This window comes from Rhincodon typus, chromosome 11 (genome assembly GCF_021869965.1).
Source record: "Rhincodon typus isolate 14 chromosome 11, sRhiTyp1.1, whole genome shotgun sequence".
Classification (NCBI taxonomy): Eukaryota; Metazoa; Chordata; class Chondrichthyes; order Orectolobiformes; family Rhincodontidae; genus Rhincodon; species Rhincodon typus.
Window position 1 is genome coordinate 25,849,768 of NC_063342.1, and position 27,683 is coordinate 25,877,450.

The 27,683-nt window shown below is 40.4% G+C and overlaps 1 protein-coding gene across 1 annotated transcript in view; it reads left to right on the forward strand.

Moving 5' to 3' along the window:
• Positions 1 to 3,909: 3,909 nt before the first annotated feature.
• The window catches only part of tomm70a (translocase of outer mitochondrial membrane 70 homolog A (S. cerevisiae)), a 38,368-nt gene continuing 14,594 nt past the window's right edge, over positions 3,910 to 27,683 (forward strand). The window contains exons 1-6 of the mRNA XM_020516517.2: positions 3,910 to 4,275; positions 9,315 to 9,488; positions 11,968 to 12,094; positions 17,588 to 17,697; positions 19,891 to 20,045; positions 20,822 to 21,029. Coding sequence (XP_020372106.1) covers positions 4,048 to 4,275; positions 9,315 to 9,488; positions 11,968 to 12,094; positions 17,588 to 17,697; positions 19,891 to 20,045; positions 20,822 to 21,029 — 1,002 coding nt within the window. The 5' untranslated portion in view covers positions 3,910 to 4,047. The remainder of the gene's footprint in view (positions 4,276 to 9,314; positions 9,489 to 11,967; positions 12,095 to 17,587; positions 17,698 to 19,890; positions 20,046 to 20,821; positions 21,030 to 27,683) is intronic.

Sequence of the window (27,683 nt, forward strand, 5' to 3'; positions counted from 1 at the left end):
GCATCAGTCAATGAAAGTAAGCATTCAGGTGCAGCAGGAGATGAAGAAAGAAAATTGTATGTTGGTCTTTATATCGAAAGGATCCAAATACAGGAACAAGGATGTCTTGCTGCAATTGTATAGGCTATCAGTAAGACCTACCTGGAGTTCTGTTCGCAGTTTTGTTTCCTGACCTGAGTATGATGTTCTGGCAGTGGAGGGAGCACAACGAAGGTGTACTGGACTGATCCCTGAGATGGCAGGACTAATGTATTAAGAGAAATTGGATCAGTTAGAACTTATTCACTGAAGTTTCAAAGAATGAGGGGGATCTCATAGAAACCAATAGAATTCTAACAAGACTACAGGGTAAATGCAGGAAGGATGTTCCCAATGACTTGGGAGCCCAGGACCAGGTGTCACTGAATGTCATTTAGGACTGAGATGAGGAGAAATTTCTTCACCTGGAGACCAGAGACCCTATGGAATTCTCTGTCACAGAAAGTGATGGTGGCCAAAATATTGAATATTTTCATAGATTCATTGAGCAATAAGGAAACAGACACTTTGGTCCAACCAGTCCATGCTGACCATAATTCCCAAACTAAACTCGTCCCACATGCCTGCATTTGGCCCATATCCCTCCAAACCTTTCTTATTCATGTACTTATCCAAGTGTGTTTTAAATGTTATAACTGTACCCGCATCCACCTCTAGAAGTGCATTCCACACACGAACCATTCTCTGTGTAAAAATATTGCCATTCATGTCTTTTTTAAATCTTTTACCTCTCACATTAAAAACATACCCCCTTGTCTTGAAATCCCCCACCTGAGGGAAAATACTCCTGCCATTCACCTTTTCTAAATCCCTCATGATTTTGTAAATCTCTATAAGATCACCTCTCAACCTCCTACACTCCAGTTAAGAAAGTCCCAGTCTATCCAGCCCCTTATTACTCAATCCCTCCATTCCCAGCCACATCCTTGTATTCATGAAGGAGTTAGCTATAGTTCTTAGGGCTAAAAGATCAAAGGGCATGGGGAGAAAGCAGGCTCATGATACTGAGTTGCGTGATCAGCCATGATCATATTGAGGGGTAGAGGTGGCTGAAAGGGCCAAATAGCCTAAACCTGCTCCTATTTTCTATGTTTCTGTGACAAGCAGAAAAGAAACCTGGAACCTTCACAAGGAAAGAGGATATTATGTTTTGCAGAAATTAACCACATTTGAAATTTGTGTAGTCATTGGAACTAATAAAATTTGTCATAACTCTGTTGTGAGTGCATATAATTTTATAAATATTCTATTCTAATTAAATGTTTGACACCATTTATGAAGGGACAGGAACAAATAAAATATAATGGGAATTACAATCAAAAAATACATGTGATTTATTCATTGCAAGACACAATTCAGTTTTTAAACACGCAGTAAGAAACCAAGTACCCAAGGAAACAAAGCATTTAAATGAGAACACTTCACAGCATTACTTCTACACACCCTTTGTTGGGAATACATATGTATATTTGCAGGCTATGTAAAGAAAACCAGAAAGATATAGAACAGTTTGGACACTTTCTGGTTGAAAGGGGTTCTTAACATGTGGTTTCTTGGAAAAGAAATCAACAGTTGACAAGTGCTCTGATTTACCTGCTCTTTACAGAAAGTCAAGTGCATTTAGAAAAAGACAAGCAAAACTTTTAGGAAGATAAGAATGGAGTTATTACTCTTAATTACTGGAAAACCGGATATTGAAAAGATTTTAAAGACCTCTGTTGGTTATTTTTCTGGCAATTTTTTTTAGACTTACTTTTCACAGACCTAGGTGGTCAGTGAAGAGGGAAATCTCAGGAGTTGCATGTCTCTTTCTCCTTCTCACAGTAGAAGCCTTGGGAACCTAATAAAGTTTCCAAAAATCTGTATTTCTGACCATCATATATTTCCGGCAGAGCTGGTCTGTAGCCACTTTCCAATAGTTGGATCCAGCTTGATTTCATTCTTGAATAGAAAATCTTCTATGAGTCAATGGCTATCAGTAATTCAATTTTGTCAACAAGAAATCCATTGGACCATGAGAAGTTATCAAATTCTATCCATTATTTTGAGACCCTTGACCAACAGTGTTGTTTTTCCTTTGCTTTAAAAAAAACTCTCTATAGGTCTGTTATTCTTTCCTGCTGTCTGTGTCAGAGAGGAAGGAGATATAGTTTCTTACAATGATGGGTTGTATCCTCAAAAAACTGGAAGGTTTTAGTCCTCACTTCCAAAAAGAGGACTGCTACAGAGCCAAAACAAATACAGGTGCAAATTCAGTAGCTGGTTGGCAAAATCTTCCATGTGGGACCAATGCAAAGTAACACCTAAAGGTGTCAAAGAAACTTCAAACAGACTGAACTGTGATTTCTTGTGACCACGGGATAATGAGAGGCAGTGACTCTTCATCAGAACAGTTAGTAGCTAGGAAGAACTGGTATTAATGCTGAAACTATAGGTGGGGGTGAGGGTGTTGATGAATGGGAAGGTAGAGATGTAGCCCTGAGAGAGATATGAAAGGGGTGGGTAAACAAGGAGATTAAGAATAACAGGCCAGGACAGTAGAAAAGCTGAATAGGAAATAATAAGAGCTAACGGTGAAAAACTGGGTTACTGTGCTGAATGTGGCATAGTGGCTCAATGGTTAGCACTGCTACCTCACAGCGCCAAGAACCTGGGTTTGATTCCAGCCTTGGGTGACTGTCTGTATGGAGTTTACACATTCTCCCCATGAATGAATGGATTTCCTCCCACAGCCCAAAGGTGTTCAGGTTAGGTGGATTGGCCATGCTAAATTGTGCTGGTTCATTGGAACACTGCAGCAGGCCTGTGACAGAAATGTCGGTGTGGGAACATGATCGTGTTTGGAATGGCAGACAACTGGACGCCTGGGTCATTTTTACAGACAGAATGTAGGTGTTCTGCAAAATCTGCATCACCCAGGCTGCATTTCGTTTCCCCACTGTAGAAATCTGATACAGATCAAAAAAAAAAGTACAGACTGGAGATCCCCAGATTGAAAAGAGGTAGTGGCAACTTAGTCACAAGATTCAACAGAAATGGAACTCGAGAAGAAAAATGAAACAAGAAAATTTCATGGTCATAGGAAGTTTGAAGAGAACTGACGGTCTCCCTGCTATAGGAAAGACATTGTTACACTTGAAAGGGCTCAAAAAAGATTTACAAGGACATTGCTATCCTTGGTGGGTTTGAGCTATGGAGAAAGGCTGAATAAGCTGGGGCAATTTTCCCTGGAGCATCAGAGGCTGAGGGGTGACCTTATAGAAGTTTATAAAATCATGAGGGTGTATGGTTAGAGTGCATAGCCAAGGTCTTTTCCCCAGGGTAGGGGAGTCCAAAAACTAGAAGGCACAGGTTTAAGGTGAAAGATTTAAAAGGGTTCAAAGGATCAACTTTTTCATGCAGAGGGTGGTGTGTGGATGGAATGAACTGTCGGTGGAAGTGGTGGGGTCTGGTACAATTACAACACCATTTAGAGGCATCTGGATGGGTATATGAATAGGAAGGGTTTAGAGGGATATAGGCCAAATGCTGGCAAATGGGACTAGATTTATTTAGGATCTGTGGTCATCATGGACGAGTTGGACCGAAGGCTCTGTTTCCATGCTCTATATCTCTATGATGGAGATGTTGAAAAGCTAAAGAACAAAAACAGAAGTTGCTGGAAAAGCTCGGCAGATCTGGCAGCATCTGCAAAGAAAAATCAGAGTTAACTCTGATTTTTTCCCTCACAGATGCTGCCAGACCTGCTGAGCTTTTCCAGCAACTTCTGTCTTTGTTTCTGATTGACAGCATCCGCAGTTCACGGGGTTTCGATACGCTGAAAAAGTTGTGTGTTTGCCTTCGGTCCTCCGCGCCGGCAGGTGGCGCTGCAGCAGCTCTCCAACGGAAGGAGGACAGTTTGCGGTCTCGCTGTGATTGACGGAGGATGTGCTCCGGAAGTGTTAGTTGACGGGGGTCCTTCCGGTCGACCGCTGCTTCTCCCTCTCCCTCTAGCCTGGTGGCACCGTGATGGCGGCCTTGAAACCCGTGGAATCGCAGAGCGGTCCGAGCTCCGGCCTGTCCCGCTGGCAGTTGGCCCTCGCCATCGGCGGCCCCATCCTACTGGGAGCCGGCGCCGTCTACCTGTGGAAGAAGAGGACGGTGTCGAAGCGGAGCGAGAGGAAAGCGCCAGAAGGCAGCTCCAGCCCAGTGCCCAAGGAGGACAGCGGCCGCGGGGAGAATGAGGCGGATGGTCTGGTATGGAACTGGGGTGGAGGGACCGGGTACGACTGGGAGAGCTGTGGTTGGAGGCAGTAGCAGAAAACCAGAAACAGGGGAGAAGTGGTTAGTTAGAAACTAGTAGAGGCATCTGGGAGGAGAGAAAGGGCAGAGAATGGTATCATAGAGCTGTCTCTGTCCTTTCAATCAAACTTACCTACTCTGAATCGTGTTTCCCTTTTTGCGGTATTTCAAAATGCATGTTGAACACTTCCCCCTTGAAATACGTAACTGTCTCATTCAGTTATAAAGTTTGAAATAAGTGATTGAAATGTCGATTGAAATAAGTGCAGTCAAAAAGACAGAGATAGTATGGAAAAAAAACAGAGCCGAGCAGCCATCAGGAAAGGAACTTGTGTGAATAGTGACCAGGTGATGAAGCAGGAGCAGAGCAGATTAGATACCAAAAGGTTCACAATGGTAGGTGGTACAGTTGAGGTATTAAATGGAGGACCGAGTGAATGAACAATCACAGCTTTCTGCAGAGGACCCCGGTATTATGAATGCAGTCTTCAGCCAATTCTGTTCACTCCATGTGATATAAAGAAACAGTTGGAGGCACAGAACATTGCAAAAGCTACGGGCTCTGATAACATTTTGGCAATAGCACTAAAGCTTGTGCTCCAGAACTTGCTGCACCTCTAGCCAAGCTACAACACTGGTATCTACCTGATAATGTGCAAAATTGCCAAGTATATCCTGCAGGCAAAAAGCAAAACAAATCCAAACTGGCCAATTACTGCCCCATTAGCCTATTCCTGATCATGAGTGCTGTCAACAGTGCAACCAAGCAGCATCTGCTCACCAGTAGCTTTGTCAAGAACTCCCAGTTTGGGTTGGCCAGGGCCACTCAGCTCCTGACCTCATTACTACCTTGGTTCAAACATGGACAAAATAGCTGAATTCCAGAAGTGAGGTGAGAGTAATTGTTCTTGATATCAAGGCCAGATTTGACTGGCATCAAGGAGCTCTAGTAAAACTGGAGTCAACGGAAGTCCGGTGCAGGGGGAGAAACACTCTGCTGGTTGAGTCATACCTGGCATACAAAAACACTATTGTGGGAGGTTTGTCTTCTCAAGTCTCGCTGCAGGAGTTCCTCATGATAGTGTCCTAGGCCTGTCGTGAGTTCAGAAGAGGGGATATTGTGCAATCATTGGCCAATGTTCAGTACCATTCACAACTCCATCGATACTGAAGCAGTCCATATCCGAGTGCAGCAACAGCTCAACAATATCTTGCTCAGGCTTGGGCTTGGGCTGAAAAGTGGCAAGTAACATCTGTGTCATACAAATGCCATCTCCATAACAGACAATTTCACCATTACCCTTTGACATTCAATGGTGTTCCCATCACTGAATCTCCCATTATCAACATCCTGGGGATTACCATTGACCAGAAACTGAACTGGACTAGCCATATAAAGGCAGTGATTGCAAGAGTAGGTCAGAAGCTAGGAGCAGCGAGTAACTCACCTCTTGATTCCCTAAAGCCTGTTCATATTCAACAAGGCAGAGTGTAATGGATTACTTCCGACTTGTCTGGATGAGTGCGGCTCCAACAACACTCAAGATGTTTGATACCATTCACAACAAAGGAGCCTCCTTGATTGGCACTGCATCCACAAACATCCATGCCTTCCACCACTGATGGTATGCAGCAGTGTGGATAGTCTATAAGGTGCTCTGCAGAAATTCACCATAGCTCCTTCGACAGCACCTTCAAACCCATGACCACTTCCATCTAGAAGGACAAAGGCAACAGATATATGGGACCTACACAACCTGCAAGTATCCTTCCAAGCCACTCACCATCCTGACTTGGAAATATAACACCATTCCTTCACTGTCATTGGGTCAAAATCTTAGAATTCCCTCCCTAACGGCATTGTGGGACTACCTACAGCATATGGATTGCAGTGGATCTAGGAGGCAGCTCTCCACCTTCTCAGGGACAACTCGGATGGCCCAGTCAGTGACACCCAACTCAATACAAATGAGTTTTTAAAAAAAGGAATTGTTTGCTTTTGTCTTTACAAAACCAGAGATGCTACTCAAACTATGGCAAAAGAGTAGGTAGTTCGGAAGGATGTAAAATTTGATAAGGGAAGATCTATTGGGTAGACTGTCTGTACTTAATGTGGATAGGGCACCAGGTTCAAGAGGTGTATTCAAGAATACTGAGGGAAGTGAGAGTGGAAACTTCAGAGGCACTGGCTATAATTTTGTTATTCAGCTGTTAACTCTTTACTCATACAATCTGACACTTTTGATCACCTGCAGAGATTTGTTATTCAGCCTATCAATACTCCACTCACACCACTTGCACTATCTTTTGGTCTTTCGGCCGATAAATTCTGTGCCTGTGTGCTTCCCTTCAGTTCACCTGAAGAAGGAGCAGCACTCGTATAGCTTGTGATGTCAAATAAGCCTGTTGGGCTGTAACCTGGTGTTGTGACTTCTGACCTTGTCCATCTCACTCCAACACCGGCACCTCCACATCATGGCCATAATACTCAAGTCATCCGTAGAATTGTGATGGTCACACAGGATAATGTTAGGAAATCGGAATGGAAGAATAATTAAAGTGATGAACTTCAGGGAGCTTGGAGGTCATATGTACATGTGGATAGAACTGAGGTTTCTAGGAAAGTAGTGTCTCTTTGTATTTATTTTCCCAAATTTATAGGATGCAGCAGTAAGGGTGGAACATGCAGCACATTAGTTTAGAGAAATTACTGTATGCAGTTTATTTCACATTGAGATAATTTGAGACAATTAATGGTCGTATGGGAAGAGTTGGTGGACCAGTGCTACAACTCCTTTGGCTTTGAGCAAAGATGCTGAGAAAGGGTAAGTGATTAAAGGCATCCCAAATGGAACAGTCCTCTGAAAGGGAGAGAAGAGGGAAAGATGTGTTTAGCAATGCGATTGTGTTGTATATTGTGAAAATTGATCCGCTTAATGGTGTGAAAGACGAGGATAGTTATCAGATTTCTTAGCCTTTCTCCTCTCATGCAAATAATCTTTGAGATTTCCATAACTGTAAGCTCTCTCTTTGGAATAAATTCTGTTTTATTGCTCTTTAAAATATGGAAGCTTGTAATACTACTTATAATTTCCATTAGCTTCATGCTCTTTTTTGTTCTCCTTGTCCTTCCAATCTTTGCTTTGGTAATTTTTTTTCTTTTGATTTCATTTTATAATACACATTTCAACTCCCCTTGTCGCATGTTAATTTCTGTATTCTTTCAACCAACTCTAGCTTTTGCCTCATCCCCATTTATTTTGGGGAAAAAATTTTACCAACTTCTTCTTAATCCCGAATCTATCCTCTTCTGATTTTCCCTGTAGCAAGCCTCCACAATTTACTCATCTCAAATTATTTCTTTTGTTTGAAGACCTTTCTTTAATCCTGTCAATGTTTTCTCGGTACAAAATGCCTCCACCCTTTTTGATGATGGTAATCTTGCATATTTTCCATTATTCTTGAATTTTCTGTTAATGTAGTGTATTCTTAAAATGGGGTGCCTGGGAAATGCAACATTTTAATTGACGTCTTCTGCGAATGTAATAATTTCCTTGTTTTCATATTCATCATGTTTGCAGATTCTTGTTCATTTTTCATATCTGAGCACCAACATTTAAAGATCTACAGAGAAACATCCTCAAGTTGTTTTATCCTCTGTTCTAAAATTTTTCCTCAATTGCAAATAGGTTTTTCACATTTTCCTCTGCCCAGTGTTTCACATCTTTCTGGTTTTGACTTCATCTTCTGTGTTATCTGTACTGACCCTGCTGACCTTTCAGCACCTGTCTGCAGTCTCCTGTCTTGCTCACAGTTTAGTATTGAGTGGATTAACATTCCTCATGTTCCAATTTTAATTCCTCTGTTTTAACTAGAAAACAGCAATATCTCGGATCAAGTCCCAAGGATCATTGGTAACTTGAAATGCATCGGCTTATTTCTACCCCTGAATAAAGAGATGAAAGAAAAGGGGGGCAGTGAACAGATGAGCAGTTAGTAGATATTGATATAATAGAAAACATGAAATGGAGCTTCAGGTTACTTCAACCTTACTAATCTGTTTCTTTCCAACTAATAATCCACTCTGTTCTGACAAAACAAAACTAGGACCTTTTATAAATGCTGTAGTTTTGGGAATGCCAAAGTGGATAGCTTAATTTGAGTTGTTTGAGAAGATGTGCTTTCACTTATGACATTGACGTGCTGAACAATCAGATATAAGCCTGACATTACTCATGTTCTTTAATACCTTGCTAACTTGCCTAGAGTGGAGTGTATCAGTTATTCAGTAATCGGAGTGCTTTGCGTTTCTGATAGCACTTCAAAAACAAAATTTATACAATTTTTGTGTTTTCCAAATATTTTGAAACGTCATTTAAAAGGTTCAGTTATTATTTAATATTATTAACGGGATACATGTATATGCAAGTCTCCTGATACAGGTACAGTATTTCTGTTTGGTGTCATGCTGTGTTGAAGTGCCATTATCCAATGTTAGGGCACCTTTGTGTGTTTTATCATATTGCTGAATCTTTTAGTTTAGTAATTGATTCACCACTGTCTGACTGAAGATGTTTCTCCATTCTGAATGGTCTTCCCTTTACTCTAAGGCCATGCCCATGAGTCTTAGTCTCTCCTGCTAATGGAATCATCTTCCCAATATCCACTGTTTCAGTATTCTGTAGATTTCAGTTAGAACTATATGAAGTTGTGAGAAAATTGGACAAGAGACACTGACTGTTGTACAGCCAGCAAAATCTATTTGCTTTTAGCCAGAGGGTTAAGGTGGCAGGAAGGGAAAAATAACAGGCAGTGATTATTCATCAGTAATAAAGATAAAAGCATAAGCTGCTGCAAGTGGTGTTTTTTTTATTTTTGAAAAAAGGGGCAAGATAGTTGCTGCTGTTAATTAATCTGGTTTCGAAGTTGGGCGCGGATTGCGATACAGTGGTTTGGAAATGTTATCCACTTTAAATTTCATTTTCCTCCCTTAGAGCTTGTTAGACCGAGCCCAAGCTGCAAAGAATAAAGGGAACAAGTATTTTAAAGCTGGCAAATTTGAACAAGCTATTCAATGTTATACTGAGGCAATTGGCCTGTGTCCAGTGAATCAGAAACAAGACCTTTCAACGTTTTATCAGAATCGGGCTGCAGCATTTGAGCAATTGGTATGTAATACTCTTTACTTGTACTTTGAGTAACCATAGACTAACTAAATTCCACATACTAGTAATGCTGCCTCTAGCTATTTTTTTGTTGTCCATGCCCTATTCATTAAGTATGCAGACCTTCAAATTCTTTTGCGTAAATGCCTGCCAACTTAAAAGGACAGGTTATGGCTGCATGGGAAAGTCCAGGTTCTGAGGCCATGCCCCTTGAGGGAACAATATGTACAAGTATGGCATAACTAATTTGCCAGTTGAATATTAACCTTGACTTTGGCATTACTATTAGAACCAAGGTGTCTGCATCCAAGCACTGTGTAGTTAGTTGTGTACTAGGGAAATAAAGTTCCAAAAGAATTAAACCAGAAAATAAGTTTGATTCAGATTCAATGGTAACAAAGACAGAATTCTACAAATTGGCTTGCCATACTTTTATTGATAAAACATTTAACAGAAAAAAATTTCCTATGTCAGGGATGTCCAACTTGTGGATCCCCAAACATTGGCAATCCAGTTGTTAGAGCCTGGGCAGCAATGTCTTTTTTAAATTTAGATTCCTTCATGCAAGGGAGGATGGGTGTATTATTTATGGTATGAATTTTATGACAGTATACATTTGGAGGCTGCTACGGTTAACCCTGTGCTTCTATTTGTGTATAAACACTCGAGCAGAACCCCAAAGTCTCTATCTGCAGCTTCAAATCAATGCACATTGATCTAAAAGTAAAGGTAAATTTTACAATGTCCCTTTGTATCTGTTTATGTGGCCCATATGGCCCATGGTGACATGGGTACGTTTGCACTAGTTGGCCTTCTCCTTGAGGGTTTATTGTAGTGTGTCACAACCATTATTTTGAAATATAATATTTCTGATAAATTAAGGTTTTGAACTGGTATGAATTCTTCGTTGTGATGTGACAATGTGCTTTTTTGCTATTTTAGTATAGCTGCATGTTTTCGGTTTCTTTGCTATTTCCTTTTTTTAATCTGTTACAAGTTTTGATATATACAATCCTACCATAGATTTTAATGGAAATTGCTCGTGCTGTAACTGACTGTTCTCTGAATTTTATGAGCAATTGACCTTACTGGTAGGAATATACTTGATGTAAATGTATATTGTAGCGTCAGACTGATAAATGGTGCTTGGTTGTTTTGGGATTCATTTCCTGATTTTACCATTTCTACATGAAACATCTCAAATCTAACAGTGACTCCAAACACAATGAACTGCTGTTCTCTTAACCATTTAACAACTGTCCTTGCAGTCAGTAGATGCTGCAAGATTTTTGCTTTGAGCAGTCCTTTAACTTACATAAATAGTATTTTAAACAGCCTGTACAATTCCACTGTTCATTAAGTTTTTCACTCCTAGGTGGGCTGGGGGAGGAGGGGCTTGAGATCAAGCAATTTCACCTGTCTCTTAATTTGCTAACTGAAGGTGGAGGTTAATAAAATTCACTTGGGGTGCTCACGTTCCAACCAGAGTGGGGTGCTGCTTGTTCTACATGTATCTTAATGTTGTTGCAAAAAATTGGGAGTTTTATTGCACCTAGTTCACTGTGATGTGTTTACCTATTTTTCAAATCGGCCTGTTCAGAGATGTTATTACACACCTCTGCAGCAGGTGGGACTTGAACCTGGCTCTCCTGAGTTTATGTTGGCTTCTCAAACTGCATGCCAGACATCACAGTAATTATTTGGCAAGAACTGCTTTCAGAATTTGCAAATGAAGCCAATCCTTGGTGTATACTTCCTATGCAAAGTTAATCCAAACTATTGAGCGTATAAGTCCATACCAAATACTGCTGCTTCAATGGCATATATCTTGTGACAGTAGTGCCAACAAAACTCAGTTGTCATCAATTACTCTTCTGAAACTGACAGAAGTTACAGAAATCTACTCATGATTAGAGTTATGCCTAAATTCAGAAATTTTTATCAATGATTTATCCCCTCCAGAGGGTGTGCTGTTGGACCATTCCCAGACTGCAGTCATGGGTAATCAGTTGAATTGAAATGAATTTCTACTCTTGTGTTATCTGTCTCACAATAAAAACCCTTCAAAGTTTACACCACATGGTTGAGGTGTAATGGATTAATAATCAGTGTGCTAACTTCATAGTTACTGCTAAACCCCCCAAATGGTGATGAAAAGTTAATTACATACTTAGAGCACCAATCATAAATTTCCCATTTTAAAAAGTACACCTATATTTTTAAGTATTTGTTGATTTTAGCTTCAAAAGTTAAAAATCTTTTATTTATGACAATTTAACTTAAGTGAAGAACAAGTGAGGTTATTCACTTTGGTAGGAAAACAGGCATAGACTGTTTTCTAAATGGGGAAAGGCTTTGGAAATGTGAAAGGGCTTAGGAGTCCTTGTTGATAAACTAATGCGTGTTTTGATAGTTTATTATACTTTGTTCTCAAACAAAATCACCAACTCAGTTTCATCATATAACAAATTCATTCTTGCAGCAAAAATGGAATGAAGTTGCTGAAGACTGCACAAAAGCCGTAGGACTCAACCCAAAGTACATAAAGGCACTGTATCGTCGTGCAAAGGCATATGACAAACTAGATAATAAGAAGGAATGCTTAGAAGGTTTGTGCATTTTAAAACCCAGTGATGTTTTTCATTTTTTCACGTAGTCATAAATTTTCTCCTTATTTATCCTGGTGGTTCTTTGCTGGAGTTCTGTTTCTCAAATTCTATCTGCCTTCCGACATCTTGTCCGTGACCACAGAATTGTTGCAGCACAGATGAAGATGTTTCGTCCGTTGTGTCTGCATGTTGTCCAAATGAGCAATACTGTTCTTTGCCTTGTCCCTGTCACCCTGCAAATTTTTCCTTTTCAGTTAACAGTCAAATTTCATTTTTAATGCCTCAATTAAACCCGCATCCACTGTACTCTCAGGCTGTGCATTCCAAATCCTGTCCACTTGCTGTTGCTGTGTTAAATAGATTTTCCTCATATTGACATTGCTTCTTTTGCCTGTTACCTTAAACCTGTGTCCTCTCGTTTTTGACCCTTACACAAGTGGGAGCAGTTTCTCCCTATCTACTCTATCCAGACCCCACATGATTGCGACTACCTCTGTCAAATCTCCTCTCGTCCAATGAAAACATCCCCAACTTCTGGAATCCATCTTCATAATTGAAGTGACCATTCTCCAGACATAAACCTAAATGGTGAATATTGAGTTTTTACTGTGGAGCAAGTTACAGTTGAACCGGTTTTCCATGTGTACAGTTTTCTCCTACCGTTACTTAATAGCAACGTGAAACAGGAAATTTGGATGATTTTTCACACCCTTTCCCCAAACCTGTGCTCAATTTTAATGCACACTCAGCCACAGGTGAAATCAGATAACTTGTGGGACTAAGCCTGAAACATTCTGTTGTGGTTTACTTAATATTATGCACTCGCTCATGTTTACCCTAACTTTCTAAATAGTATGTTCATCTTGAAATTGTAAGGCCACAACTGCACTGTACACTTGGTCCATCAAATCTAGAAAAAGAATTAAGTCAAGAACTCTAACTGCTATGTCCTGAACTGGCGGTAAGTGCAGCTTTCCAAGATAAGTGCAGTGATGAAATACAACTAAAGTTTTCTTTCTACACATCAATAAATTATTTAAAACTTCATGTTTAGTGGCAGTTGTACATATGTGTCGACAGGCATTACAAAGGGGTGTTATGAAACAAAATTTTACACTGAATGACATAAGGCAATATTGGGCCAGATAGCCAAAAGCTTGTTCAGAGATTGGTTTTAAGGAACATTTTAAGAGGAAGAGAGTTGGAGGAAAATAGGGCAGAAACTCCAGAATTTAAAACTTAGACAACTGGAGGCAAAACCATGAACGCGAAGGAGTTAAAATTGATGATGTCTGAAAGGCAGAATTGGATGAGCTCAGGTTGTGTTGCTGCAGGAGGTTACGAAAGTGGAGGGGCAGAGCTGTGGAGTGATTTGAAAAAAAAATGAGAATTTTAGAAGTAGGTGAGTGAGCATGGATACAGGTGAACTCAAATCAGTGTGAATAAGGACGAGAAGCAAAGATTTAGCTGACCTCAGATTTGCAACATGTGGAATGTAGTCAGGAGTGTATCAAGTAAGTGGGAGATAACAGGCATTTCAGCAGTTGATGAACTGTGGCAGGGTTGAAGCCAAGTCATGTTGGTGGGAACTGGCAATTGTACTGATGGTAGAAATACATGGTTTGGAGTTCATCTGTAGCTCTAGCATCACAACATGTTTGTAAACAGTCTGGTTCAGGCTTAGAACATTGCCAGGGAATAGAACTTGTAGTTGAGATGAAAGGCAATGGCTGTGGCCTTTTTGCAGAGATCAGCTGGAAGTTTATTTGCTTCTTCGTTATTAGTAGCCATTCAAGCAATTTGATTATTTAGCAAAAGTGGAAGAGTCCAGATGTTGAGGACAAGCTGGATGTCATCAATGTATATGCAAAAACTAATATTGCTTCAAATGATGTCACCTAGAGGCAAAGTTTGGAGGACACCGGAGGTAATGAAGGGAGGAGAGAAACTCCCCATTGCAAGTGATAATGTAGCTGCAATTAGGTAAGAATCAGGCACAGGCAGTCTGACCCAGCTGGAAGATATTCACGGTGTCAGAGAAGGATAGTGTGGACAACTTAGTCCAAGGCTGCTGACAGAGAAGATGAAGGAGTTGGTGGTTGACATTTGTAATACTTACTTACGCCATCGAGGTGACTTTGAAAGCTCTTTTGAGTCCTGTGCCAGAATAGAAACCTGACAAGTGGTTCAGACATGGGATTCAGGGAGAGAATGAACATGGATCTGAGAGGCAACACCTTGAAAGACTCTGGAGAGTGAGTGTAGTTTGCAAGGAATTTGGGGCAAGGTTTTTTTTTGAAAGATTGTTGATATGGAAGTCAGTAAGAGATGTTGTGAGTTCACTTTTACTGGAAATAGGGCTGAGCAAGCAAGAAGAAGGTGATATGTACAAGATGAGCTTGGAGCGGGCATGAGGGGGGGTTTACAAAATAAAGAGCAGTGTTTGGGCAGGGTTCCTATACAGGAAGTTTGGCCCAGTGGACTCTTGAAAAAGGGATGCAACAGAGGCAACTGGTGTCAATTATGAGCCAAAGTCATCCACTAGCTCCTCTTACTGTTGGAGGTGAAGGTGGATCTGGTAGATGGGGAATTAGAGGGTTTGCAGTAGAAAAAACAAGCTGGTGGGGTTATGTTTACATTCCAGTATAATCCTGAAATAGTGAGCAGTTTTAACTTACAAAAGCAGGCCCAAAAGTGCTTTATATGGTCCAGCCAGATCTGCCAATCCTCAGTCAATCGCTGCCATTCTGTTTAAGGCCCTTTAAACCTCGGACAGAAACGAAAGCTGACCCAGGCGATGACGTGTTAGATGGTAACTTTTATTGGGAACTGGAACTTTGAAACTGGAAGTTAGGATGCAGGTGACCAAATCAGTAACTGCTGAAATGTTGGGCTGAATGAAGGGCCAAAGCCTTAGGAATTACAATTTTGAAATTCTGGTTATTGGCAGCTGTTTGTGTTTTCAAGGATGAACAAAATAGAATGTGGACAGTGAAGACAGGATGTGGGTGCGGAATGCTACAAAGTAATGATTGAAGTTGGCTTTGTCTGTCATTGATATGATGCAGGTCACATTCTGAGATTCTCCGTAATGTGTTTTATGGGAGGAAAGAAAACACCACCTCGATGAATGGAAAATCTAATTGTCTTTCATGGTTTTAGTTCTGCCACAAGAGAGTGCTAAGACCACTTTTAAAAAAATCTTGTAGTTATTTCGTTTTACTGGTTAAGATAAAGAATATTTTAGGAAAGGGTTGTCTTCATGGAATAGATCTGAGGTACAGTAAACCTTCAAATAGTGTACCCCGCCAATATTTCCTGACTGCAATCCCGTAATGGCTCCACATTACAGTATTATGGTGTCTCTCTCTAGGTTCTTTAATGGCCTCCATCCATTCACCAGGTTGTTGGCTCTTTGATGTTTAGGTATAAAATATTTGCTTTTTTTTTGTAAATAGAGATTAAATGGTAAAAGGGTTGTATTTAGTTGTCATACATCAGCTAAGTAAGAATTTAGAACTTTTTCCTTTTTAAGAAGAGGACAAATCTGACCTTGAATTTTAACAATGTGTAAGCTATACATGAAAGCGCTTCAGGCACCACAAAACTTTGTTACTCCGCGTTAGCAATGTTTAATTGCATCAGGGATTATTCTGTTAGTGTGTTCAGATTTCAAAACTGTAACCTTGGCAGAACTTAGAATCTGAATACACAACTGACAGAAATGTCTTGCAAGATAAAAAATCCACTTTTTCAGTAAACATCTTAAGTGATAATAGAGTTAACGCCCATTGTCATTTGTTTGTTGTCGATGGTAGAAATAAGTAATTGTCCACCCACTCGGAGAAGCAAAATAAAGAACCAACTACAAATGATGTACATAAAACAAAATACCTTACCATCTAAGATTAGTCAGCATGTGTGTAGAGATCAAATGAAGCGATATTGACTCAATGGCTGCACTTCACTACTACTTGGTTCAAGTTCCACTTGTAAGACTTCAATATATAGTCAGCACTGACAGTTCAGTTCTGAAGCAGCTCTGCTTTGGGGTGGAATGTTCTGGATAAGGAATTAAACAAGCCTCTCTGCTCTTTTGGGGTGAACTTGCCTGGTTCCATCCAGCAGAATGGTAATTTTGTATGCATACTGTTTCTTTGAAGAAATTGGTTTGCAATTTCTTGCATTACTGCAGTTGTGTTTTGGTTTTGCAGTACTGGAGAGAACTTTAGATGCAGTGGCATGCACCTGCAAAAGATATTATCAAAGAATTTTGCTTAAAATTTTAGTTATAGCCTTTGCAGTTAGACATTTTGCCATTCAAGTCAATAAATAAGCCGTGTGCAAATCTATATTCATTTTTCTTTGGAGCAGTTTAGTTAGTAAAATATAGCAAACTTTTTACTAACCAACACCTACAGGACCAGGAATGTATTGGTTGATCAAATATACTAGTTGGTCAAGAGGTCCACATAATCAATATAAAATCATTAAGGAAGTAATAGAAATGTAATGCAGGAGGTATACATATCACTGTTATTCTTTACTTACAGCATAAATCACTTAAATAATAATGCAAATTTGCCTTAAAATAAAACTTAGTGGCAGAGAGCCTCCTCACTCGTTCCCTCAACTGACTATTTGGATATTGAGATCGCGATAATACAGTAAACTTCCAGTATTTGAGGTATATAATATTAGTTGGGTTGTCGAGAGTGCTGGTTAAAACAAAGTTTGCTGTCCATTCAATCTGTGTTATATCCTCAACTGGGTGTGTTTTGGCACAATGGAAAGGTATTCTGGAGATCCAGGTTAATGCTGTAGGACACTGGTTCGAATCCTAACATGGGGCAGCTAGTAGAATTCAAATTCAGTTGATTTAAAGAAAATTTGGAATTTGAAGCTATTCTTGATAATGGTGACAAATCAACTATTATCGATTATTCCATCGCAATGTTGTTCAGGAAAGGAAATTTACTTACCCTACCTGGTCCTGCATGTGACAACAAATCTTCAGCAATGTGGTTGGCTCTTAACTGCCGTCTGGAATGGTCTTGTATGCTTCTCAGTTCATGGTAATTAGTGATGGGTAATAATTGTTGGCCTTGCCACTGTTACCCGCATCCCATAAAATATTTTCTTCTAATATTAAAATGGTCCAAGTGTGCTTTGCTTTTCCATTGCATAGGTCAGGATTACACATCTCTGAAAAGTCATTTAACATTATTTCTAATTGTGTAATAACGTACCTCGGAATTATCCTGTTTGTAAGAGTCCAAATTGTACTTTCCAAAGTGATCATTCTGCTCTTTGTAATACAAGTGCATAAAGTCCATTTAATAACATTAAGCCCAATTCAAACAAATTAGGTTTAATATCATACTGACGTCATCAGAACCATATCAAGCTTATTGTTCAGAGATTTGTATCGTTGTTGAGAATTGTTCAAAGTGCTATCAATGGAAATGTGATGAGTGTCTTTATACCTTTCAGATGTTACTGCAGTTTGTATCTTGGAGGGATTCCAAAACCAACAAAGCATGCTTCTTGCTGACAGAGTCCTTAAGCAGCTTGGAAAAGAAAAAGCTAAGGAAAAGTACAAGGTTAGTGGCCAAAATATCGTAGATACTTGTTAGCTATACCAACTTGAATTTGGTCCCAGCATATATATAGAAAAATTATTTCCATTTACCAGAAACAGAGAGCAAGCTCATACAGTCAATCGTCAGTATCTACGAAATCACGAATTGTGAATTTGCCTATTCACATCAAAAAATAAGTAACAACGAAAATTGCATATCTGCAACTTTTAACCTACTTTTAAATGAGCTCCACACTCTGGAACTTTATCATTTATGGAGGTTTTCAGGAATAGGAACCTCACGGGTGCAAAGGATTGAATGTAATTGCACCATGCTATGTTGGCAGAGCCCCTATTGTACAAAGGGTAAGGGCTTACATTGCTATACTCCCAAAATGCAAATTTTTACAGTGTGTCTATTTGGGTGCCAAGGAAAGGATACTAAGCAGCTGACTGAGATAGAACAATATGATAAGAAAGATGGGGAAGCATATGTAGAATCTGATCTTTAGGAGGTTGTGGAAGCTGGTGAGGTAGATGTGTTGATGGAGTTCAGTGAAGAGTGCTGTTGTAATTTAAAGGAGTGCCTAAAAGCAAAAATGGGGCTCTGTGAAGCATTCTATAATTAGCAAGGCAGAATTTGCCTTTTAGTAATGTATCAGCTGGAACTGGAAGGGAATAGTGCAGTGGAAATGGGCTCTGAATTTTTTTTGAGGAAGTTAATGGAGTAATGAAGGATGGTAAAAAGCAAGTAGTTGTTGCACAGAATTTCACTCGTAGCTTTGACTGGGTCCCCAGCCATAGCCTGACTGGATATCTCTTAAATGGTCACAAAACCTAAATTGGAAAGGTATGATGTATTCCAAGACTCTAGAAAGAAAGATAACACTGAAAATGGAATATTAGTTATGTATGTGCAAAGAGGACTTAGAGGTAGAGGTGCAGGTAGAACAAATTTGAACAAAAAGGAACATATTGATTCTAGGCTTATGGAGCAGATTATACACCATCTTGGGCTGGTTCCATCATTCACTGAGATATTGGCTGACTTTTCGCATTAACTCCACTTTTCTCGCCCATCCCTTATAACCTTGATGCTGTTGATACCAAAACCCTGTGTCTCACAATGGAGTATTCAGAACCCTGTGAGTCGACAGTTCCAAAGTTAGGTGATGATGTGTTTTTGCAAAAGAGCTTGAGGGCTTCATGAAAGCAGATTTAGTGATGAAGGAGAAACGGGCATGGATGTTTGTTGATACTTGGGAGGAAGATGGGCATTGGGCAAAACTCGGAACAGGACGGGATCGGATTACATAGATACCATGAATTTTTGATGGTATCTAGAGAAGTACCTTAAGTTTTCATGGATTTTGTTACTTGGTGTCTTGTGTGGTCTGCGCCAGAGGAAAGTGCATAGAGCAAATGAGAGTTACGCTTGCTGCCTGGAATGAGCTTATAATATTAGGCTGTGTTGGCCAAGATAAAATAGCAGCTGTCACATGGATGAGTCACTACGTCCATCATCCAATGTTGCCATCGATGTAATAAACTAAAGGGTTAGTGCAGATAAAATCAATATTCACAGATTTTTTTTGTGAGGGAAAGAGAAAATTAAAATCTGAGAAAGAAATGTAAAAATTTCATTTGCAAGTTGTTAATGTAGGAAGTGTACCAGAAATGGATGCTAAGAACAAACAAATCCTTGAATTATTTTGCCTTTAAATGCACGATATCTATACAAACATAGTGCACTAAATGATATTAGAGACATGAAACATTCATTTCTTTCCCTGTCTCAGGGCAAAATGCTGCTGGCAGAATCATTAGAATGCCAGATAACCAGGATGTTTAAAGGAGATTACCTGATCTCTGGCATCCCCTGGATAGATGATCATAAATTGCCAAAGGGCAAATACTGGCAACGAGAACTTTGGGAGGGTTCAAATGCTGTTCACCCTAACAAGCTCAATCATAAAGATGTTGTAGAAAACTACTTTGCATTTGATGGCAATATTAGGAGGGAGACTTATGCACAAAATGAATGTAGATTAAAAGTTTGTTTTGCACTGTTTAGAACTTTTAAACTGGTTACAGTCCAAGTTAATTGATATGATTGTGATAGTTGCATTCGTTTTCAGTGTTGTGCTTTTTTCACTATTCCAGAAAGGACTATATTTTCTAATTCTGGTCTTCCCCCCCCCCCCCCCCATTGTAGAATAGAGAGCCACTAATGCCCTCCCCACAGTTCATCAAATCATACTTTAATTCCTTCACTGATGACATCATCTCACAACCTTTACTGAAAGGTGAAACACCTGATGAAGACAAAGACAAGGAGGGTGAAGCTGCTGACGTTAGGGGAACAGAGAGGTGATTGTATAAAAATATTTTTTTTCAAATCTCACTGGATGAATGCTGTACATATTATGGTCTGGATCAGAAAGGTTCCAATTTTTATCTGTGGTGTATATTGGATGAATTCATTGCACAAGGTTAGCAGAGGTTTGAATTGCTTAACACCCTTCAGCTAGATGGTAAATAATAAGCCAGGTTTCCTGTTCCTGGTGACTGTTTAGTAATGCTACTGGAAGTGTTTTTAGGGATGATTGGATTGACTGTCTTTGAACCTTTAAAAGTCGAACGGTCCTGGACTTTCAGAGGATGGTACTGGGTAGGATACTAGATAGCTGTGAAATAACTGTGGAACTTTACTGCAGCATGAATTTCAAGAATATTTGAGCCATTTATTATAATCTTAGTCTCCATATCTTTTGCCCCTACCCCTAATTTAAAGTATTGTTGTAATTCCTTCTTAAAAGTACCTGTGCTTCAAAAACAACCTGTTGTAATCTGATTTTACATTTGAACCACTCCAAGTAAAATAATGTAAAAGTAGCTCGAAGTGATATTGGCTGTATAGAATTGTACATGCAAATCAAAGAATATCATAGTGACCAACATCGACAAATCCGATAAATGTAGACATGCAATGAAACAAATCCAGCTTGTTAAATGCTACTCGTGGTTAACTTGTGCTAAAAGATCCAGTGAACTGATTGGGCAAGTAAAGGGAATGACAGAAATAAAACTTTTTAGAAGGAGCAATTTATTCATTGCTATATTTGCTGTACTTTTATCTTTTTCAGATCTGGATACCTGAAGGCAAAACAATACATGGAGGAAGAGAACTATGATAAAATCATTAGCGAATGCACCAAAGAGATAGAGTCAAAGGGAAAATATTTGGCTGAAGCCTTATTGCTTCGGGCTACCTTCTATTTACTGATAGGCAATGCCACGGCAGCTCAACCTGATCTTGATATGGTTGTTAGTATGAAAGATGCTAATGTGAAGGTAGGTGTGCTGTCTAACTTTTCTTTCATTTGCACAGATTCAGCCTCAGAATGAACACTTCCACCTTGTAAAACAGCTTGAGATTTTTTTTTTAATTCCTCAGTTGGGCTGATCATTCTGTAAGAAAATTGAAGTATGCTGTTAAAAGATCTTTATCTACACTATTACAGCCAGCTTCTCCTGAAGAAGGTCATTAGCTTTCTTAGCCAGCTGAAAATATAGTGAGATTGCAAGGAATGATTGATATAGAATTAATCCTATGTTTAAAATGATAAAGAAAGGAAAAATAATGCAGTTACATAGAGCCTTTTAGGTGTCAATTATTGCACAGTATCACAAAGTTAATACACTGATCACAGCAGTGAAATAAGTGGCTGGTTAATTTGTTTTGCTGATGTTTGGTGAGTGGTGGATAAAGTTTGGCTAAGCCAATGGGCAAACTTTTGATCATAAAAAAAATCCTATGGTAGTGTAATATACATGGGGCCTCCATTTAATGCGTGATTTGATTAATGCCACCTTCTCACTCCCTGTGCTGAAATGTGTGCTTTGGTTAAGTGCTCCAGGTTTGGAATTAAGCTTGAACGTACAACCTCTAACTCAGTGATAGTGCTGCCACTAAATCAAGCTAATGTTACTAAAATTAATAGTACAAAGCATCATTTGGAGGATGAAAACAATTAGCATCTAGGTTTTAATTGAATGTCTTACAAAAGTAAGTTAAATAAGGTGAACTTGAAGGCAAATCTTAAAAGTAAAATTGCAAATCTGCAGATTTGGACTTGTGCAGACCTTTTTTGAAATGACCCAGTACATTTGTGCACTTATGCCTAAAATAGATCTATTTCTTCCAATTAGTCACTGAAACCTCGACCTTCATTACAATACCAAGTTCCTTTAGTCTATTTTCCCCACTCAGTTTAATTGACATGTTTGAACAGCTGACAGTCTGAAGTAATGAAAAAATGTTGCTGTTGTGCAGTGTCTTGGATAGGTTTGTGTGTTCACTCTTGTAACATAAATTATAACATATGATTGACTCCCAAATGCATGCAGTCATTTTGAATGCTATCTATACCATAGATTCAAACTTTCCTAACTTCATTGGGGATTCCCCTAATCTAGCATTATTGTTTTTATGAAGAAGCCTACATCCTAGCAAATGACCCAGAGCAGGAAGAGAAATATTTTTTTTTCATTTCTGATGTTTTTTGATTTAAGTTGTGTTCATTTCATGTTATTGTGTTTTACAGTCATTTTTTAAAACGCTTCACTAATGCCAGAATGCATCTGCCATCTCAGTTGCTTTCACAAAGGTAGTGAGTCACCACTTTGACAACTGATTGGCTTACTGAAGCATATCAGGAGGCTAAGAGTCAAGCACATTGCTGTTGCAGCTCCTTCTTAAAGCCATTACTAAACCAAGATGGACTTTTCCATCAATCGAGCAGTCGCAACTGTCATCATCACTGATACTAACTTGTTATTTCCAGATTTGAATATTTGACTTGCAATGATCTCTGAGGGATCAATAACTTTTAAAATGAGACTTAAACTTCCTAGCGATTACCAGAAAGAATCTCACAACACAATCTCATGTTTTAAGACTAATAAATTAAAATTATCACTGGTTAAACATTACTTAATCAAAAAACTAAACTACTGGCACTAAACTGCCAAGATCCTTAGTGACTGGTTTGTAAAATAGGTCACGTTCAGCAAATAAGGGAGGTGGTGTCGTAATGATATTGCCATTGGCTCAGTAATCCAGAGACCCAGATCATGTACCAGGGTAGACAAACAGGAGGCTGGAAGAACACAGCAAGCCAAGCAGCATCTGGAGGAAAGGACAAGTCAACATTTTGGGATTACCCTTCTTCAGGACTAGATGTGGGAGTAGGGTGAGCTGCAGATAAAGATGGGGGCGAGGGGTGTAGCGGAATGGTGGTGCTAGGTGGACACCAATAGTAGGTATGACCTGGTTGGTCGATGGAAGGGATGAATCTGGTTGGTGGCTGGAAGGGAGGGTCAGAAGATGGAACGGAAGGGAGGAGGTGGGGCTGGAAAGGGAGCTGGGGCGTGGGTGGGAAGGTTATTTGAAATTGGAGAACTCAATGTCGAGTCCTCCAGGCTGTAGTGTGCCCAGGTGGAAGATAAGGTGTAGTTCTTCAATTTGCGTTCTGAGTCACTGTGACGCTGGAGGAGGCGGAGGGCAGACATGTCAGAGGGGGAGTGGGACAGGGAGTTGAAATGGGCGGTGACCGGGAGGTAAAGCGAAGATGCTTGGCGACATGGTCACCTAGTTTACATTTGGTCTCACTAACTTAGAGAAGACCACATCGGGTGCACCAGATGCAGTAGACTAGGTTGCAGGAGATGCAGATGAAGCTCTGTCTCACTTGGAAGGGCTATTTAGGGCCTGGAACGGAGGTGAGTGAGGTAGTGTGTGAGCAGGTGTTGCATCTTTTACGGTTACAGGGGAAGGTACCGGGTGGGTTGGAGTGATTGGTGGGGAGTGTGGCGCGAACTAAGGAGTGGTCCTTGCGGAAGACAGAGAGGGGTGGGGAGTAAAAGATGTTTCAGATGGTGGGGTCTAATTGGAGTTGGCGGAGGTATTTGAGGATGATACGTTGGTTGTGGAGACTGGTAAGTGGCAAGTGAGGATAAGGAGGACCCTATCTTTATTATGTTTGGAGGAGGGGGGATGGGTTAGAGCTGTGGAGTGGGGAATGAAGGAGGTGCGGTGGAGGGCTGTTTGGATGACAGAGGGGGGAAAAGAGCATTGTCTGAAAAAGGCGGACATCTGGGATGATTGGGAGTGGAACATCTCCTTCTCGGAACAGATGTGACGGAAACGGAGGAATTGGGAAAATGGGATACAGTTTTTGCAGGATATAGGGTGGGAAGAGGTGTAGTCTCGGTGACTATGAGAGTCTGTGGGTTTATAGTAAATGTCGATCTGTAAACTGTCGCCAGAAATGGAAATGGAGAGGTCAAGAAAGGGGAGGGAGGTGTCCGAGATAGACCAGGTGAATGTGAGGGCACGGTGGAAGTTGTTAGCAAAGTCGATTAACTGCTCCAGTTCAGTCTGGGTGCAGGATGCAGCACTGACACAGTCATCGATGTAACAGCGGAAGGGATGGGGAACAGTACCAGTATGTACTGAAGAGGGACTGCTCGACATAACCGACAAAGAGGCAGGCGTAGCTGGGGCCCGTGGGAGTGCCCGTGGCAACCCCCTGGATTTGTAGAAGGTGGGAAGAAGTGAAGAAAAAGTTATTGAGGGTGAGGACTAGTTCAGCGAGGTGGCCGGGGACTCAGGTTTGAATGATAGACGGTGGAATTTGAATTTGTTTTAAAGCCTGGTTTAAAAGTTGATGACCATGAAACTATTGTCAGTCATTATAAAAACACATCTTGGTTCACTAAAATCCTTTAGGGAAGGAAATCACCTAACCATACGTATGATTGCAGACCATGGCAATGTTTGTTTCTTAACTACCCTCTGAAATGGCCTAGGAAGGCTCTGAGTTGTATCAAAGAACCTTAAAGGAATTAAGCTGGATAGACCACCTGGCATCGGCCTGGGCATTGGAAATAACAGCCAACTCAGCACTGTCAATCGTGCGAAGTCCTCCTTACTAACATCTGAGGGCCAGTGCCACATTAGGAGAGTTGTCTCACAGGGTAGACAAGAAACAGCCTGACAGTGTCATACTCCTGAAATTGGGTTGCGAAGTTGTGTTGGATTGCAATACTGTTGCTGATAGTCCATTGCATTTCATGGATACTCAGTACTGAGTTGCTGGATCTATGATGAAGAGGCAACAAAGACAGTGCATTGGTCACTCCTTGCAATACCGTCATTGATGGATGGCAAAGGCAGATTGGTCCTCCTACTCACCAATGTGTTTTCCCCTTTTGATTCTCTCAACCTTCTGCAGACCCATCCGAGTAGCTACATATTTTTCAGTCAACATCCCCTTCCCCTGACAGGACAGGCCTGGTGGAAATGATGTCACAGTGGTACACCATCAGGAGGGAATTACTCCTGGGAGTCCTTAGCATTTACCTCAGACATGTCTTCCTGATTAACTCATTTCACTGGTTGAATTGGCACTCCTCCACCTTGAACAGCACATGGAAGAAGCATTGAAGGTGGCTAGGGTGCAGAATGCACTCTAGGTAGAGGATTTCAGTGGCCCACAGCACCACAACTGACCAAACTGATCGAAATCTCGAATATGACCAGAAACCAAACTGGACTAGCCATAGGAATACTGTGGCTACAAAAGCAGATCAAGGCTAGCAGTCCTACAGTGAATAACTCACTTTCTGACTGTCCAAAGCCTGTCTGCCATTAACAATAGATAAGTCAGGAGAATGGATGGAATACTCTTCATTTTTCTGGATGAGTGCAGTTCCAACAACACTCGAAGCTTGACACTATCCAGGCCAAAGTGGCCCCACTTCATTGGCATATCACAAACATCCACTCCCCCTCTCATCAATGCACAAAAGCAGCAGTGTGTATCATCTACAAGATGCACTGTAGAAATCACCAAGACTCTTTAGAGAGGATCTTGTAAACCCATGACCACAGCCATCTGGCAGGTTAAAAGCAGCACATACGCGGGAACACCACAACCTGCAAGTTCCTCTCCAAAGCACTTACCATCCTATCTTGGAAGTATATCACCATTCCTTCACTGTTGCAGGGTCAAAATCTTTGAACTCCTTCCCTTAAAGCATTATTGGTGTAGCACCACCAACGGCCAAGAAGCAGCTCACTACCACCTTCTCAAGAGCATTTAGCAATGGGCAATAACTGCTGACGAAATCGAAAGTTTGTATCCCTGAATGAATGAAAAAAGATATGGAGTCCACATGGCTAAAGCCCAAACAAAAATCCCTAACATTTTTGGAAGGCTCTTTTTCCTGCCATATCGTGCAGAATTTTCCAGTTTTGTTTTGCCAATCACCTCAATCAGACTTCCATTTGCAAGGAACTCTGTTAACTCCATCGTTCTTGAATCTGCAGAAGTGCCATCTCTAATCAGAGATCATTGCCTGTCATTATTCTATTTGGAGCTAACTCAATAATAGTTTCCCTTTGCTTTTCGTAGCAGCATCTCTCTGTGATCCAAGTCTGAGTGACTGTTACCAGCTTGGCCACCTGTGCCACTTTTGTATCATGGTGTGAAATTGGCAATTAGAATCATAGAGGTGTACAGCACAGAAACAGACCCTTCAGTCCAACTCGTCCGTGCTGACTAGATATCCTAAATTAATCTAGTCCCTTTTGGTAGCTATTTGCCCATATCCCTCAATTTCCCATATCCCATAATTTCCTAATTATGTACCCATCCAGTTGCCTTTTAAATGTTGTAATTGTACTTGCCTCCACCACTTCATCTGGCAGCTCATTCCATACATGCACCACCTTTTATCTGAAGATGTTGTCCCTTCGGCCCCTTTTATATCTTTCCCCTCTCACCTTAAACCTATGCCCTCTAGCTTTGGACTCCCTACTCTGGAAAAAAGACCTTGGCTATTCACTCTATCCATGCCCCTCACGATTTTATAAACTTCTGTAAAGTCACCCGTCAGCCTCTGACAGTCCAGGGAATATAGTCCCAGCCGATTCGGCCTCTCGCTGTAACTTAAACCCTCCAACCCCGGAAACGTCCTTGTAAATCTTTTCTGCACCCTTTCAAATTGAACAACATCTTTCCTATAGCAGGGAGAACAAAATTGAACACGGTATTCCAAAAGTGGCCTAACCAGTGCTTTGTACAGCCACAACATGACATCTGTACTCTGTATTCAGTGCACTTCCTTGTATGCTGTTGGTCTGAGCCTCTTTTCCCCTTGGCAACCGAATCACACATGTCTCTTTAAAGTTTAATATGATCAGTGGTGATAGTTCTATCATCATCCCCCTTTTCAGGACAGTTTCCTTTAATTTGATGTAAAACAGCTTAAACCATAAAAACTTCAAATTCTTGCTTTGTCAGTGAACTAGTTCAAGAGCTGCAGTACTTGTCTCGTTCATGGATCATCAGTAAATAAACATTGTGCTATTATTCCCAATGAAAAGCATATTTTAATCAGTTACGTAAATACATAAAGAATAACAGTAAGCAAGCTATAGGCTGAAGTGTTGCAAACGTTTCTCTGTCATCAAGCTATTTGAAAGTTGTTCTTTTTCTGAGGATGAACATGCTTGGAATTTTTTTTACAGATGAAAATACAGATCTAAAATTAAGCAAACCCTGTCAAAGCAAGTTGCATACAAAAGCAGCTGTATTGAAGTTAGTCCAATTCAGTGCAGATTGTGGTGACTGTGTTTGCTGGATTGGTGAGATTGCTCAAAGAGAAAGTAGACCTGACATCTCATCACTTCTTTAAATATCATATTGACCATCCAACTGAACATTATATTTTCCTTTCTTTTCCTTGTATAAAGCCACAATTCTTGACCACTTGCTGAAACGGATTAACAGCATGGTCTTAATGGCTATCAAAATCTGGACAGCGAGTGTAAGCATGTGAATCTAGTCTGTCAAATAACACATGCACAATGAAAAGCTGTTTTGATGTTTTGCTGAGATAACAAGGCGTAGAGCTGGATGAACACAGCAGGCCAAGCAG